This window comes from Vigna radiata, chromosome 5 (genome assembly GCF_000741045.1).
Source record: "Vigna radiata var. radiata cultivar VC1973A chromosome 5, Vradiata_ver6, whole genome shotgun sequence".
Lineage (NCBI taxonomy): Eukaryota > Viridiplantae > Streptophyta > Magnoliopsida > Fabales > Fabaceae > Vigna > Vigna radiata.
Window position 1 is genome coordinate 28,117,966 of NC_028355.1, and position 16,175 is coordinate 28,134,140.

The 16,175-nt window shown below is 30.4% G+C and overlaps 2 protein-coding genes across 2 annotated transcripts; both read left to right on the top strand.

Moving 5' to 3' along the window:
- Positions 1 to 5,295: 5,295 nt before the first annotated feature.
- Positions 5,296 to 7,932, top strand: LOC106760829 (40S ribosomal protein SA). The gene is made up of 5 exons (XM_014644260.2): positions 5,296 to 5,520; positions 6,273 to 6,535; positions 6,680 to 6,877; positions 7,046 to 7,262; positions 7,644 to 7,932. The coding sequence occupies exons 1-5, from the start codon at positions 5,367 to 5,369 to the stop codon at positions 7,751 to 7,753; spliced, it is 942 nt and encodes a 313-aa protein (XP_014499746.1). The 5' UTR covers positions 5,296 to 5,366; the 3' UTR covers positions 7,754 to 7,932.
- Positions 7,933 to 11,905: 3,973 nt separating this feature from the next.
- On the top strand, positions 11,906 to 15,640 carry LOC106762679 (ATP-citrate synthase alpha chain protein 1). The gene is made up of 13 exons (XM_014646709.2): positions 11,906 to 12,042; positions 12,213 to 12,348; positions 12,988 to 13,164; positions 13,292 to 13,453; positions 13,560 to 13,640; positions 13,785 to 13,836; positions 13,960 to 14,074; positions 14,219 to 14,300; positions 14,398 to 14,493; positions 14,590 to 14,691; positions 14,855 to 14,971; positions 15,062 to 15,178; positions 15,266 to 15,640. The coding sequence occupies exons 2-13, from the start codon at positions 12,250 to 12,252 to the stop codon at positions 15,335 to 15,337; spliced, it is 1,272 nt and encodes a 423-aa protein (XP_014502195.1). The 5' UTR covers positions 11,906 to 12,042; positions 12,213 to 12,249; the 3' UTR covers positions 15,338 to 15,640.
- Positions 15,641 to 16,175: the final 535 nt, after the last annotated feature.

Sequence of the window (16,175 nt, forward strand, 5' to 3'; positions counted from 1 at the left end):
ATATATATATATATATATATATATATATATATATATATATATATATATATATATATATATAAAGTTGCAAATAAACTGAAAAGATAAATTGCTCTTGGAGAAGCTAAATGATTTGCAGTGTAAATAAAGTTGTAACAGCTAATTAAAAATGGTAGTTAAAGGTTAAAATATGATAAGTGATTTCAATAATGTAATTATTAAGACTATAAGAGAGAAACAATACTGGTAATTACAATTTTTTCTTATCAAAAAGTTCGGATCAAACCATATCCTTGAACAAAGAAAATACTGGTAATTACATTGAGTAAAATAAGATATATAAAATGTATGCACCCAAACAACTTCTTTATATATATATATATATAAACTGCCTATGTAACATAAATATAAACTATTGTAGCATAGAGGTCCTCCTACATCAGTCCAAGAAACACAATTCTAATGAGTTTATTGATTAAAAGTTATTTTTGTACTTAAAGATTGGGGATTTGAATAACATAAAAATGCAGCAAAGTAAAGACTAAATTTAGAGTGAAGAAGCAAATAAAGGAAAACTGCAAAAGGAAGTTGTAAAATTATTACATCAGACTATACAAAACAAAACATGAGACAATTGAGGAATATAAAGGACTAAACGATTCTAGTTGATGCTTGGGACAACAATGTAATAGTGTTTAACATAATTTAATTGTGTATAACAAGTGAAAAATAAAACTTAATCTGAAAACTTGAAAATTAGCACCAGCTAGAGCTTATTGACTAAAAGCTAAAGAGACATTAAAAACTAAGGCAAAACAATAAAATGAACTAAATCCCTTGAACACTTATGGTGAAAACTATGAGCAAAACAATTAACAAAAGTGGTAATGAAAGATAGACTAGTAGAAAGGGAAGAAAGAGATGGACAACTGGTTATGACTTCAGAAAAGTGGCTAGTGATACTATCCAGGGGTTCAAAAAAGCTTATTAACTCAGTATATCTCAAAACATTGACACTCAAATATTCTCATCAAGATTAATGGTTATTGTGACAGTATATATAACCAGTGTTCTAGTTAGTTTCAGTCTTGTATAACAGATAAGAACAATATAACAGCTGATGATAGCTATCAATATAATAGAATTTGATTGCAAGCTATGATCCAGGTAATTCTAAAATAATTTGATGTATCTTAGTCTAGTAATAGAACCTACTTCTTGTGCCTGCGTGATTGACTAAAATCAAAACATCAAGTGAACTATTACTTGTTTGCTGCGATCTGAATAGTTAGCTAAATAGAACGTTTCAACTAATCACAACTGAAATAAACATACTTAATGTAGAACAATGAACTGCAAGTACAAAGTAAAAACATATGCCACACAGGTCAACAATCAAGATAAGCACATCAAATGTGCAAAGAATACATAATTTATATGATGACACAAACACAAAAATAAACTAATATTATTGCTCAACCTAGAGTGAGTGCAGATAAGATTTCGTTTTAGTAGCTGCAACTCCAATTTGCAATAATGAAAAATCGTAGAGTTTAATATATTATATGATCACAGCATCTAATTCTAGGTATTTATTACCTCTTTCTTCTTCCTATCAAAATTTCCTCCTACTATCTGCCACTGCCACTGCCCCTGTGGACATACATACAACTCCATAACCACACAAAAATAAACCATACATTAATTAATACTATTTTCTGGAGAGGTGTAAAAGACAATCAAATTAAAACATACTCTCTCTTGGCTGGCACCATAAGCAAGATGATTTACGATTACAACTTTCACCATAAACAAGGTTTGTCGTGTTTCTTATAATGCTAACAACTCTGTAAATATAATTCTAATAACCCTCTGAACATAATACTAAGTTATAATATGCTTATTTATTGATTAATGGTTAGTCGTGGAAGACTAAATCCGTAACTTATAACTTTCTAAAAGAAGAGGAACCTAAATAAGATAAAATCAAAGTTTGGAAGAGAGAAAACAAAAAATGTTTTGAGAGTTTAGGACAAAAAACATTTTTCATTCTTAAAGAAAGTTAACTCCTGCAGTTTCTCTGAAGAATCATACTGACATAGCTACGCAGATGCTATTCATATACATACTGAATACTAAAATATGCAAATCAAAACACTAGAAATCTCATGCAATTCAATAATGCTTCACCGAGGAAGAATACATCGTTTAGGGAGTGTAGGAGTCACATTTTGTTCAGTATCCAAAATGTTCCTGATTGACTGTGTTGCCATCAACTGTTTTCTGTTTACAGAAACATCCATATATGGAGACACAAGATCCAAACCCAAAGTAAATTGTGATCAAATCCATCAGAAACTGAGATTCTTTCATTGAATGATTAAGCTCAATCATTCTTGATTATTTTACGCATTGACTAAAACATCACACTATGACCTCTAATACCCCATATGCAAGTTACAGGAGCATATTCTTCAAAATCAAGAACTGAAACAAACAAAAATTCGTAATTTCTTAAGCAATTACCAGCCAGATTGAAGGAAAATCCTCACTCCGAACCTCTTTCGTCGATTAGGGAAAATGTTTCCATTTGGGAAAGCGGTAATGTGAGAGGGAGATGTCATTTATAATAGTTTTAATACGCATTTTAAAAAAAAAATGCCATTCTTTTAGGATATAACATAATGAATAATATATAACTATCATATTTTTAATGTAAAGTATGACATTTATAATTATAAATTTCTTGAAAGTAAGATTAAAAATTATAACATTTTAAAATATCATTTCTTAATAAATTATTATTTATTTTAACTCATTAATATTCTCCTCCACGTTACTTATTTTCCAAATTCCTCTAATTTTTTATTTTCTAATTCCATCCTCAAAATCACTCGTTCACCCTCATCTCCCTCGCTCATGGGCTTAAATTTCCCATCTTTCCACAACTCAGAAAGTGCTCAAGAAATTCCAAGAATTCTAAATTTATATAATAGTTTTGATCATGAAAAAAAAAAATAGAATAATGTCTTTGTAGCAATGGTTGAGAATCGTAAATTCCCAAATCATTGAACGAATCTGTATTTCCATTCAACCTTAAACAGAAACTATGAATTTGATTATCCATGAGCATGCGATTGGGACTATCTCAACGCTGTTTTCAAGCCAGCCCTTCCTTGTCGGATGATTTCTTGTCCTTTGTCGGCAACTGGTAAACGTTTGCCTATTTTCTAGGATTCTTAGTTTTGTAATTTGTTTTCCATTCCGACGTGGATTCCAACGAGTATCACCTACTCCATGAACTGGTTCCTTTTGTTTACTTTTCTTTGCCATTTGACCTTTGAAATTGGTCACTACATAATATATTAGATACCTTTATTTCTTTCCATTTTCAAAAATATTCAAATATCACACACATTTAATATAAAATATAAATAATTCAAAAAAATATATACATAATACATTACAATCAAAATATATGCAAAAGTTCCTATACAATTAAAGAGTAATAATATTACACTGATAAGAGCATAGAGTTTTTTAAAAACCCATATAGATAGAAACTCTAAATTTTAGTACCACTCTGATTTTGTAATCGATCTACTTAAACATCTTCATTTGTTCATATTATTACAAATAAAGAAAAAAAACACAAAAATAGATAAGACAATGTATCAAAAAGCTCAATCATACATGATTAATAGATATATTAATTTAAGTAGACATTTATATTAACAAATCCTAAAACATTTAATCATTCATTTTAAACGTGACTATATGGATACATGTATTGTTATAAGACTTTGACGAGTAAGCACTTGTGGTTTCTTTTAATGCTTTGTAGAACTATTATTAATGAGTTTTACCCTACTACATACAAGGTTAGTTTGTCAACATCTTTGGTGGTAAAACCTCTAGACGAGGACACCCTACTTCTCTCACTACATATATCACCCTTCTCTCGTTGATACACTCCAGTATCTCAGTATAACTATTCAGACTTCTCCTACCTGGTTAATTTGGTCATTTAGTTCCTCCAAGTTCCAACAACTGACTTTCAAGCAATTAAACGCATCCTTCGATATGTCAAGGGCGCCATGTCCTATGACTCATCCTTCACCCGTGGAGCTTCCTTTAATGTTATTGGATATTCGAATGCAAATTGGGCTTGTTGTATTGAAACTAGACAATCAACCTATGATTATTCTATCTTGACAATCTCATCTCCTATAGTGCTAAGAAACAATTAATCTAATTTGGTCCAACTATGAATTATAATATATAACCATGGCTAATGCGACAGCTAAATTGATATGGATTACTCATCTTCTAAATGATTTACACATTTCCTATCAAGTGTCAACTCTTCTATGTGACAACAAGAGTGTCGTATTCCTCTTCCAAAATCCGATGGCTCACAAACAAGCTAAACATATGGATATTGATTATCACTTTATTCAAAAGCTCCTTTTATCTTACAAACTCATCACTTAATTCATCCTTCCAATCTCCAACTAACAAACATCTTCACGAAAAATCTGTCCCAACCACTTTTCCAATTCTTCAAAGCCAAGTTTTACGTTGGACCGAATCCCACACTTTGATTTTGTTTGAAGAGGAATATTAGGATATAATAAATATTTGTTTTATACTATAAATAAATATATCTTTGTTTTTCAATTCCATGTTTCCTTTGGTATGTTCCACTTACGTAATATGTCTTGAACAATGAGTAAGTACTTTTACAAGCATGAAAATTAAATAAATAAGATTACAAAAGTTAAAGTGACGAACTATTATACCAATTTTATGCATGAAAAAATTGATGAGCTTGAAAAACTCATAAACTACATCAAATATATCTCCAAATGATCTTATTGGTATTATATTTGGTAAAAATCATCAAATTTTAGAAGATTGTCGCAAAGAACTTTTCATATCCCTGCTTTTAAAAGGATAAAAAAAAGAAGAAACAAGACTAATTAGACAAATCACAAACGTACTCAGACAACAAGAATAATAATGTTTTAACCTTTTTTACTGTATCACAAACAAATTTATCTTTATTTGTTTATTGCATTACCTTTTTACTAAAACAAAGAAATTTAGTAATGTTTGTGAGACTTCTTTTATCAATAAAGTAAATAAATACAAATAGCACATAAGGAATATTCTATTATTAAGAGAAAGAAAAAAAAAACACCACAGGGGTTTTATTTTATTAGGGTTTTTGTCTTTGTTGTATTTCCCTCATCCGTTTCGATGAAGAAAGGGTATTAGCGTCATTTGAAATTATTAGGGTTTTTGTGTTTATAGAGGAGAATATTCGGAAACCCTAATTACTCAAATCCAACACCTCCAACTACGCCTCTTCGACTCCCGCAGCCATGGCCGCTGCCGACTCCTCCACCGCCGCTCCTTTACGCCAGCTCTCGCAGAAGGAGACGGACATCCAGATGATGCTCGCCGCGGATGTGCATCTCGGCACGAAAAACTGCGACTTCCAAATGGAACGCTACGTCTTCAAGCGCCGCACTGACGGTCAGTCCTCCATTCTCAAATTCTCCTTTTTACTTTTATTCTTTCATTTATTTATCCATTTTCTCGAACACTGGCCATTTACGTGTTCTTAGTTTTTCTGTGTTGTTATATAACGGAATATGTCTGTGTAATATAACTAGGTTTCATTTTGACACATCACCATTGTGTTTCAGTTAAATTCATGTAGTTATACATAGTCACCAAATTGTAGAATTCCAGATACCTTTGAATCTCCTTCATAGTGGCCATGATCTAGTAGTAATAGCTATAGTTTTATGAGTGGTCTAAATTTTGAGGACTTTATGAAAGGTCAGTGTTCCATGCCGTTTGCTAATTGTATGGTCTTTTAATATTCAATCATGAAATACGTTTTCTGTTGTGTGTATGATTTAGGTCATTGGATAAATTTGTCCGTAAATATGTACGGAGGAAGAAATTAAGAATGTTAGAATTGAGTTTCTCCAAATGTTAAAATCAACTAATGTTAACTTCTCCAATGATTGACTTGCATAATTTGATTTTATATTATGGAGATACTTAATTCATTTTGACTTCGTAGTTTTTTTCTCCATTATGTGTTTACAAACTGGTTTATCCAAGCCAGGTTTTAGTTGGACTCTTACTGATTTGAATTTTATAAAAGTGGTCTTTCTGGTGCTTTCTTTTTCTAGCACTGTTATAGAGTCTTGCTCTTGCTACTAAAATAAAAAATTTTGGAGTTTTTGTTGATTTTTGGGGTTGTCGTTGTTCAGGTATATACATAATTAACCTTGGCAAAACATGGGAGAAGCTCCTTCTTGCTGCTAGGATAATTGTTGCCATTGAGAACCCACAAGATATCATTGTTCAGTCCGCCAGGCCTTATGGTCAGAGGGCAGTGCTTAAATTTGCTCAGTACACCGGGGCTCATGCAATTGCAGGAAGGCACACTCCTGGAACATTCACCAATCAGATGCAGACATCCTACAATGAGCCTCGTCTTCTAATTCTCACTGATCCAAGAACAGATCATCAGGTTATTTATCTCTTGTAGAAGTTAGAACCAGAGTACTGAAGGCATATTGAGGATGTTTTGAATTTCTGATAGTAATTGATGTTGATATTGTTATACTGTGCATGATCTGCCACACTTTGCCTTATGTTATTGATCTCTGTGCAGCCTATTAAGGAAGGTGCTCTTGGCAACATTCCCACTATTGCCTTTTGTGACACTGACTCTCCAATGCGGTATGTTGACGTTGGGATTCCGGCCAATAATAAGGGGAAGCATAGCATTGGTTGTCTGTTTTGGCTTTTAGCTCGTATGGTGCTGCAGATGCGGGGTACTATTCGTCTGGGTCACAAGTGGGATGTAATGGTAAAACACCTGTTGCTTTTATGAATTAAATGGTGGCTGTTCCTTATCTCTAGAGAAATCTTAGTCTGTTGGCGTATGTGTGTATTCTTGTAAGAAATAAGTTTTATTTGGGAGCCTTCCTTAACGTTTTTGGATTAGTAACCAATTATCTCAATTTTTCTTATGCAGGTGGATTTATTCTTCTATAGAGAACCTGAAGAAGCTAAGCAACAAGAGGAAGATGAAGCACCACCTGCCCAAGATTTTGCCATTGATTTCAATGATACTGGCATTAGCAGCTTCCCTGCCGATAGACAATGGCCTACTGCACTCGATCAACCCTGGACAGATGACGCTCCACAACCAATTCCGGTAGTTCCTACTAACTGGACCCCAGAAACAGCTGGTACGACTATGAATTATTGAATTTACTTTGGATCCTTGCTTTATGATGATGTTGTACTAAATTTTAACTGCGGTGATTGAGGATGAATAAGTTCAGCTTCGTCATATAGCTTGTTTATTATCCTGAAATCTATGTCTGGATTTGAATTTAAGATAATGCAATCTGCGTCTACCTTTATTTTATAAATTGTATGCAAAAATGGTACTAATCTGTGACTTTGCTATGATTCAACATTTCCTCTTCCCCTGTTGCACAAAGACGAGAATTTTTTTTCTGCAGTGATATGATGATACGCACACATGCCTTTTCTGTTACCATTTTCTTATAATTGTTTTGAAATTTATGTAATCACAATTTGTTTGACTAATGTTCCTTTTACAGCTGCAGGAGATTGGGGTGAGGCTGTTCCTGCACCGGTTCCCGCCGCCGTACCGCCTCCACAAGTTGGTGTGCCTCCAGCTCAAACTTTTCCTGCTACTGGCTGGGAATAGGACAAGATATTTTGATTCCATGGTGTTAAAACCATAGTTTTTCTTCCCCTCGGCTCAGAATTTTCCCCTCCGAGATTATCTTAGAAAAGAAACATAATTTGCTTCTCAGTAAAATTTTGTTTTTGGACATATTGTAGACTTAAAATTTAAATTCAATAATTTTTTATTTCATAATGGAATGGAACTAACGAGTTTGAGACCCGTGCATCCGTACGGGTCTTTTTTTTTATTTTCATATTAGTTTATTAAATTAAAAAAAAAGTTGAGTTATATTTATTATGACATTTATGAAATATTTTTATAATTTATTTTATATATTATCATTATTTTAATTTTATTAATAATATAGTTTAATTAGTGATATATAATATTAAATAATTGTGGGTAAAAGTTAAAAATTAATATTTGCTTTTTTGTATTGTATTAAAAAATATTTAAAATATTGATTAAAAATTTTGTATGCTATTTTTAAAGTATTTAAAGAGTATAGTTTTTTTTATAAATTTTTAATTAGATTTTATATTTTAATATTTTTTAATGAATCATTATGCGTACTTTTATGATAATAACATTATAATATATTAATATTTTGAAATGGTTATATGATTTAGAAATGTATTATCGATTTAAGATCATGATTATGTTGTATTTTTTATTGTAATTGTAATTGTTTTGAATTCATCATATTTTAGTTAAACTTATATGAAAATTTTAATATGGTTGGCTATGTTTATTAATTACAGTATATTTTTGTAGTATATTTTTATTTACTTTTTATTTCAAACTTAATAATAACAAATTAATGTTCTAAAATGTGTATTTTAGTTTATAAATTTAATTTTAGTCAGAATATGTAAACGGATCAATATAGTTATTCTAAAAAAAATTAAGTTACAATTTGTCAAGATATCGAGTCATTTTTATATAAATAAATTATTACTTTCTCTTAACATATAGGTTAGTAAAGAGATAATAATTTGTATAATTTTATTATTTAGTATTTAATTAAAATATACATGAATATGATCTTTGTTTTAAATTGTAATAAAAAAATAATTTTTTTATATATTTAAATTTTTTATTCATTTAACACTACTTTTATTTTTTATTTTTTTTAAAATATAAAAATTTATATTTATGATTATTTTATCTTTATATATATAAATATAAAAATGCGTGATGATACCGTTAATCATTATAATGCATGCTTATAAACTTTGAAAATGGAGTAACTCAGGAGAAATTATGTTGGTTCATATTCTTTGAAAGTGCATTGCAGCAGCAATGATAATCCATATCAATACCATGCTTAAAAGAAACACTAATATGAAAATTTTAATATTATTACTGAATCAACAATTATACAACAATCAGAAATCTTAAGACAAGTTTAAGTTGAAGTTCATCAAAATCAGATAACATGAAACCAACATTCACTTTGACTTTTTTGTTGTTTCATGTTGTTTACCTGTATGTTGTCTGTAGCCAATGCAATGCAACATTCAGTTTGATGATGATGGCTTCCCACCCCTGCAACTGCTTTCTCACCACTTCATCCATTTTCAAAGCTTTCTGTCACCCAATTCCTGTGGCACACATCATTTATTAATTATACCATATACATTGCATGTTGAGTTCATTCCGACATCATAAAAACAAAGAACAGGGCACGCTTTTGATATCTCTTGGCGCTATTTGTATTTGTTGGGATTGTATTATATGATGTCTATGATACCTATTGTGATATTAAAAGTATATTTGGTTGATAAAGTAAAACAAATGTATGAATGGTTGGTTTATAGGGTATTTCCATAGAGAAAATTTCATTGAAAATGTTTTTTTAAGTTTAGACATCCATCTTAGTCTCAGATTAAAAGTTATTTAAGACTTTAATAACTATTCAGATTCAAATAAAGTAAAATGTAATAAGAAATAAGAGTTGCAAGAGGTCCCAATTTAAAAAATAATGTAATTTTTATGCAAGTAAAATATTAACCTTAATAATGATAAGGCAAAGTCTATTATCTAAAGTGTAGTAGATGCACTGTAAGGATAAAAGCTTTCGGAATTCAACATTAATATTTGTATTCGAATGATATCGATTGTAGAAGACTTTGATTGTATGTATGCTTTTATATGGAAATTGAATGACATATTGTATTTTAGAGTAATGTTATCTTTTTTTTTTCATCTAACTTATTCTGTTGTGTGTTTTGTTATTGTTGTGTTGTTTCATTTTTTTTGTAATGATTAGAGTATATAAAAATACAGATATAGGAACACTTCTTATGGATGATGAACTAATTCTATTAGTTGTAATTGATATTAGATAATGTTGCAATAGTAAAATAGTTTGACAATGTATGTGGATAATATTATTGTAGTTCTATCTTATACAAGTATACTAATATATAATATATATTGAATTATGTGTTTTGTTCAAAATTATAATATAATAAAGAATTTTATTTTAGTAGTATTATGTTATTAAAATGAAAGGTTACATTAATGGTATAACACCCTTAATCTCTCATGTTAAGATTGATATTTTGCGTATTAACTAAAGTTTTTATACATGTATTTGGGATGCTTATGATGACTGGGTTCAACAATTTTTCGTTATTGAAATAGTACTGCAAAATTAATCTTCAATACGAAATACGTATTAATGAATCAAAAGTATAGTCAATATTTTGATGTGAAAGTGAAACCGAACAAAAATAGATGATACCAATGAATCCATTTGCTTGTAGATTCAAAATTGATACGTAGAATTTGTAACTTATGGGTAGTTTAGATATTTCAAGAGTACATTATATTTCAATATTTAGAGTTGATTTAACTTGTTTTATTACATATATTATTGCGTGTATTTCATAAATAGTTAATTTAACTTGTTTTATTGCATTATTTGATCGAATTTCTTATAATTTAAATGCCTCTCAGTAAAACATATATTTTTTTTTCAATCAACTATTTTTCTAAGAATTCAGTGTCTTCACTTATTTGAATTCATAAAAGACAACGCATTTATTAAATTGTAATTATATAAATCTAAGAATCGGTTTTGAGAATGGTTTAGAAGTGTTCTTGTTGTAATTACTAATTAAAGAACAAAACGTTAATTTGGACATTAAACAGATGTCACTTTTTTTCTCATAAAAGTAATTACTTTTATTATGCTAAAATTAAAATTTGTATACATAAGATATTCTTATATATAATTATATAATTAGATAATGATATTTTTTTGACAATATTTGAACATTGATTACGTGTCAATCTGTGATTGGTCAAAAATTACTCCACAATAATGTTTATGATTATTATTATTGATTGTGGAGTAATTTTTGACCAATCACAGATTGACACGTAATCAATGTTTAAATATTGTCAAAAAAATGTTATCTAAATATCATTATCTATAAATATATGTTAACTTTAATATTTTTTAAACATTACATATTTGTATATTGCAATAAACATTTGAACATGTGTAGATCCTAATTTATTATTTTGTCTTGATTCACACAACTGCTTTCCTCTACATATATAAAACTTTAATATATATATATATATAGAGAGAGATTTTTCTCTACCTTCGGCCCATGCGATCCACGAGTTAATACACGTGACGAATTATTTGCGAAATAAAACCTACCTCTTTGATATTTCTTCAAAGGTTATTCAACATTTAAAATGAGAGGTGCACATTTTCCACCTTATCGAAACCAAAGTCTGTACCATTTTTAGTAGTTTACTAAATTTTAAAATCGCTAAAAAAAAATCACATTCTCTTTGTGATTTCATTAACTTTAATACTAAATTAAAAAAAAAAATGGTAAAATGTACAAGAACAATTGCTCAGTGACAACTTTTTTAATGTAAAAGTCTAATTAACAGTGTTCAAAAGTTTATGAAATTCTTTGAATGAGTCAGTTGAGAAGCTTTTTTCGGGAGAAAAAAATAATAATTGAGAAAATAAAACAAATAATTTATTTTTTCAAATAAATTTAAGAAACTCCAAGTGTTATTTTAATTTCATACATGCCTTCATTCATACCGTGAGATTCACGAGTCCTTATTATAATAGTAAATAAGTTATTCAATCTTACATTGAATATTCTTGGTATTTATTTTTTTATGATTCCTCTGTTCTTTCTTTAAGAGCTTATGTCATAAATATGCCATGAAGCCACCAACATCACACTAACACAAAACTTCCCACTCTTCGTTGGATCTACCATTCTTCAACCTTCTTCTCCACTGATCTGTTTCTCTCTCTAAAGGTACCTGCATTTCACCTTTCTTTCTGCACTCGTTTCAGTGTGCTGTTCAGTTTCTCTCTTTTTTATTTTTTTTTCTTTGTGATTCTTTTGCACTAAAAATTTGATTTTGATTGGAATTCTGAGGACCCTTAAGCTGATTTGATCTGGGTTTTTCTTGTTTTATGTTGAAGGGGAGACTTTTGTTTTTGGTGGTGAGTTTGTTAAGCAATGGCTCGCAAGAAGATAAGAGAGTATGACTCCAAGAGGTTGTTGAAGGAGCACTTTAAAAGACTCTCTGGCCAGGACTTGCCCATCAAGTCTGCACAAGTAAGCATTATCTAAGTTCTTTTTGTAATATTAAAATTAGTAATGAATGAACACTGTTGAATATTTAAATGTATAATTTAAACTGTGATGTGGGATTATTTTTTATTATTGATAATTTATTTAGAAAACTGTGGAATTGTTATTCAGATACAGAAGTAGAAGGAGTGAAAACTTCACTCTCCATTTGTTTTATGATATATAATAGGGAAGTAAATTTCCAAAATAGTTTATGTTGGCTTGGCTGTGAATCTTATACCTTAAAAATTATGATGGGTTTTGAAATCCTTTGCTTGATTATAGGATTCTGTTTATCTGAAGCCAATGTAATATCTCAAACACCTCTGAATTCTGTCCTAGATAGTGATAGCTAGTAAATCTGGTGATTGAACTTCCAACTAGTGTTACTTTGCCTATGGTGACATCATTGCACTGCATTAATCTGATGACGATCTTCAAATCTTACAGCTTATTGTTAATATGGTGTGTCTTCATATGACAATTTAATCACTGTTTTAAAGCTGAGTAAGACTATATGATGTGTAGCTGATTTTGTGGAAAATAAATTTGTGTCTTACTAGTCAACCAGTGCAGTGTGCATATCAAACATGAATAATAAATTTTTTGTGTTTTATTTTTCAGGTTACAGAATCCACTGATTTCAATGAATTACCTGAGAAAGAACCATGGCTTTTATCTTCAAAATTGGTTGTGAAACCCGACATGCTATTCGGAAAGCGTGGCAAAAGTGGTTTGGTTGCCTTGAATTTGGATTTGGCAGAAGTTGCTTCTTTTGTGAAAGAGCGTCTTGGCAAAGAGGTGTTTTTCCCCCTTTGTCCTTCCAAACCTTAACTTATTTTTCCTTTCCCTTAATCACCAATCACCATTTCTTTTTACTTTCTGTCTACTCTTTAAGTGTTTATTTATATATTTGGTGATCATGTAGGTTGAGATGAGTGGATGCAAAGGGCCCATAACAACTTTCATTGTTGAACCTTTTATCCCTCACAATGAGGAGTTTTACCTTAACATTGTCTCAGAGAGACTAGGGAACAGTATAAGCTTTTCTGAATGTGGAGGAATTGAAATTGAGGAGAACTGGGATAAGGTACCAAAATTTACTGTTACCTTACATATAAATTACTTGAAGTAAATTCTTCTCATATCTTCCTTGTAATTCCCATAAGCTACAAAGTGGTTTGTTCGTATTTCAGGTCAAGACTGTATTTATGCCAACAGGACTGTCTCTTACATCTGAGAGTATTGCTCCACTTGTTGCAACCCTTCCTTTAGAGGTATGTTAATCTTAGTAATTTTTTAGTTTTTTAATAAGTAACTTACTTTTTTGGTTATTCAGTAGGACCATGGGATTGAATATCACATTTTGTTGCCAGACTCTTTGTTTCAATTACTTATAAGTACTTCATTCATGCTTACAGATCAGGGGAGAAGTTGAGGAATTCCTCAAGGTGATTTACACTCTATTTCAAGGTATATTACAGAATATACTTTTACTAACATTAGATGTGCTTATGAAGAAAAGTTCATTGATGGTTGTATTTAAAGTTACAGTTTTAAACATTTTCTTTTCCTATTTTATTTGTCTTCTATTAGACCTGGATTTCACTTTCTTGGAGATGAATCCTTTCACTTTGGTCAATGGAAAGCCTTATCCTCTGGACATGAGAGGCGAACTTGATGACACTGCTGCTTTCAAGAACTTCAAGAAGTGAGTTTCTTTCCTCTAAAGAATATCAACTGTTATTTATAGGATGAATATCGTGTCCCTTGACTCTAATTCATCTTGTATAATTAAAAAATATTTAATAGTAAGAAAGAAAAAATGAATCATGTAAATTATTCTTATTTACAGATGGGGAAACATCGAATTTCCATTACCATTTGGAAGGGTAATGAGCAGTACAGAGGCTTTCATTCATGGATTAGATGAAAAGGTGAACAAAATTATTACTTTTAGTAATCATGAATTCATGGAACTACAAATTATGTTTCTTAACAATGTTATGTTGTTTGTTTATTTTCTGCTCCCAGACAAGTGCATCTTTAAAATTCACAGTACTAAACCCGAAGGGCCGAATTTGGACAATGGTAGCTGGGGGAGGTGCTAGTGTCATCTATGCTGATACGGTGTGTTTATATTACTTTAGAAGTTAAATTCAGAGCTAATTATGTTATATACATTAAGTAAAAGACTCTTTCTTACATACTAATTTATTAAAACAGGTAGGTGATCTTGGTTATGCTCCTGAGCTAGGAAACTATGCAGAATATAGTGGTGCCCCAAAGGAAGATGAGGTCCTGCAGTATGCCAGGGTTGTGATTGATGTAATTATCTCAAACATTATTGATGTATATTTATCATCAACTTATGGATACAATAAATGATCATAAATTCCTTGTTTGGAGTGTGTGAAAATGGCTTATCAAATGGATGCTACTTTGTAGCATGATATAGTGATTTTTTCTCTCTATGGAAATCTCTTTGCAGTGTGCAACTTCAAATCCTGATGACCAAAAGCGAGCCCTTGTGATAGGTGGAGGAATAGCTAACTTTACTGATGTTGCTGCTACATTCAGCGGCATAATCCGTGCTCTGAAGGAGAAGGTGAGAACATATATCATCATGAAGCTTTTCTCATGCCATATTAATTTTCTCATGGTAGAGTTAATTGATTGCTGACCTATTACAAACCAGGAACAAAAGCTAAAAGAAGCAAAGATGCACATCTATGTGAGGAGGGGTGGTCCCAACTACCAGAGTGGTTTGGCAAAAATGAGGGCCCTTGGAGAGGAGATTGGCATTCCCATTGAGGTTATATAACAAAATGATGCATTTATTGATTGCATTGAGAAACCATCTGAACTTAATTTTCTTATCTATATTTTGGTATCTTTGCAGGTTTATGGACCTGAAGCAACAATGACTGGTATATGCAAACAGGCAATCCAGTACATCACTGCTGCTGCTTAATTTTCCATTCTTAGGCCAGTGTGAACTTCTTTTACAAGTATTGTCATGGCTGATTTGAAGAGATTGTTAATTCTTGGTTCTCTGTCCAACTCTCAGAAATTATTGCTTTGGTGAGTTAGAGTGCAGGCTGTTATAAATTAGTCATCCAATAAAGTGGTCAAGAATGTTTTGTATCTTCCAGAATTCTGATAGTACATTAGTGACACCATAAAATGTTACAAGTGTAATTGTTTTATGTTAAGTCAAACTACAATTTCATGGTTCACTGATTTACTTTCATTAACTAAATTGTTTTTCTTTCCATTTGTGAGAACTTAAATTCTGCTTGAAAGGGTATCTCAGCAAGCTTGTTTAGATATATGCATTTATGAGTAAAATATAAGTCCCTTTTCAATTATAGGTAATTCAAACTCATATATAACATATTAGAATTATATTTTATCAATAAAGAAACTCATGAAATGTAGCTAAACAGTTCCCATTGTGGATGATGTTGAAATTTGTCATTCTACTTTTTGTTTTCTACAGTCTGTAATAGAAGCTTTTACAAATTCTCTGAAGAAATCAAAAGGGCATGCTTGAGTTATTTTGAGGAGAATTGTAATTGATAATATGCCACATCAACAGTTTAACAATTAACTTTTGGAAACTATATTTCAATTTAAAAAAGTTGGATTCTACCTTCTTCGAATTTATTTTTTTTAGAAAAATGTTGAAAAACCATTTCAAAAAAATATTGTTTACTGAAAATGTTATTTATTTATTAAAAGATAAGCCCAAAAACTTGGCAACTTCATGTTAATAAATTATTGACGACCAAGTTAAAAAAAAAAAAAAA

What these genes read in the sequence shown, in the direction of transcription:
- LOC106760829 (XM_014644260.2), top strand. Translation starts at nt 5,367, where the DNA reads ATGGCCGCTGCCGACTCCTCCACCGCCGCTCCTTTACGCCAGCTCTCG. An exon ending in CTTCAAGCGCCGCACTGACG is followed by an intron (nt 5,521 to 6,272) that starts GTCAGTCCTCCA and finishes GTCGTTGTTCAG; the next exon opens with GTATATACATAATTAACCTT. An exon ending in GTCACAAGTGGGATGTAATG is followed by an intron (nt 6,878 to 7,045) that starts GTAAAACACCTG and finishes TTTCTTATGCAG; the next exon opens with GTGGATTTATTCTTCTATAG.
- LOC106762679 (XM_014646709.2), top strand. Translation starts at nt 12,250, where the DNA reads ATGGCTCGCAAGAAGATAAGAGAGTATGACTCCAAGAGGTTGTTGAAG. An exon ending in GATTTACACTCTATTTCAAG is followed by an intron (nt 13,837 to 13,959) that starts GTATATTACAGA and finishes GTCTTCTATTAG; the next exon opens with ACCTGGATTTCACTTTCTTG. An exon ending in GCTTTCAAGAACTTCAAGAA is followed by an intron (nt 14,075 to 14,218) that starts GTGAGTTTCTTT and finishes TCTTATTTACAG; the next exon opens with ATGGGGAAACATCGAATTTC.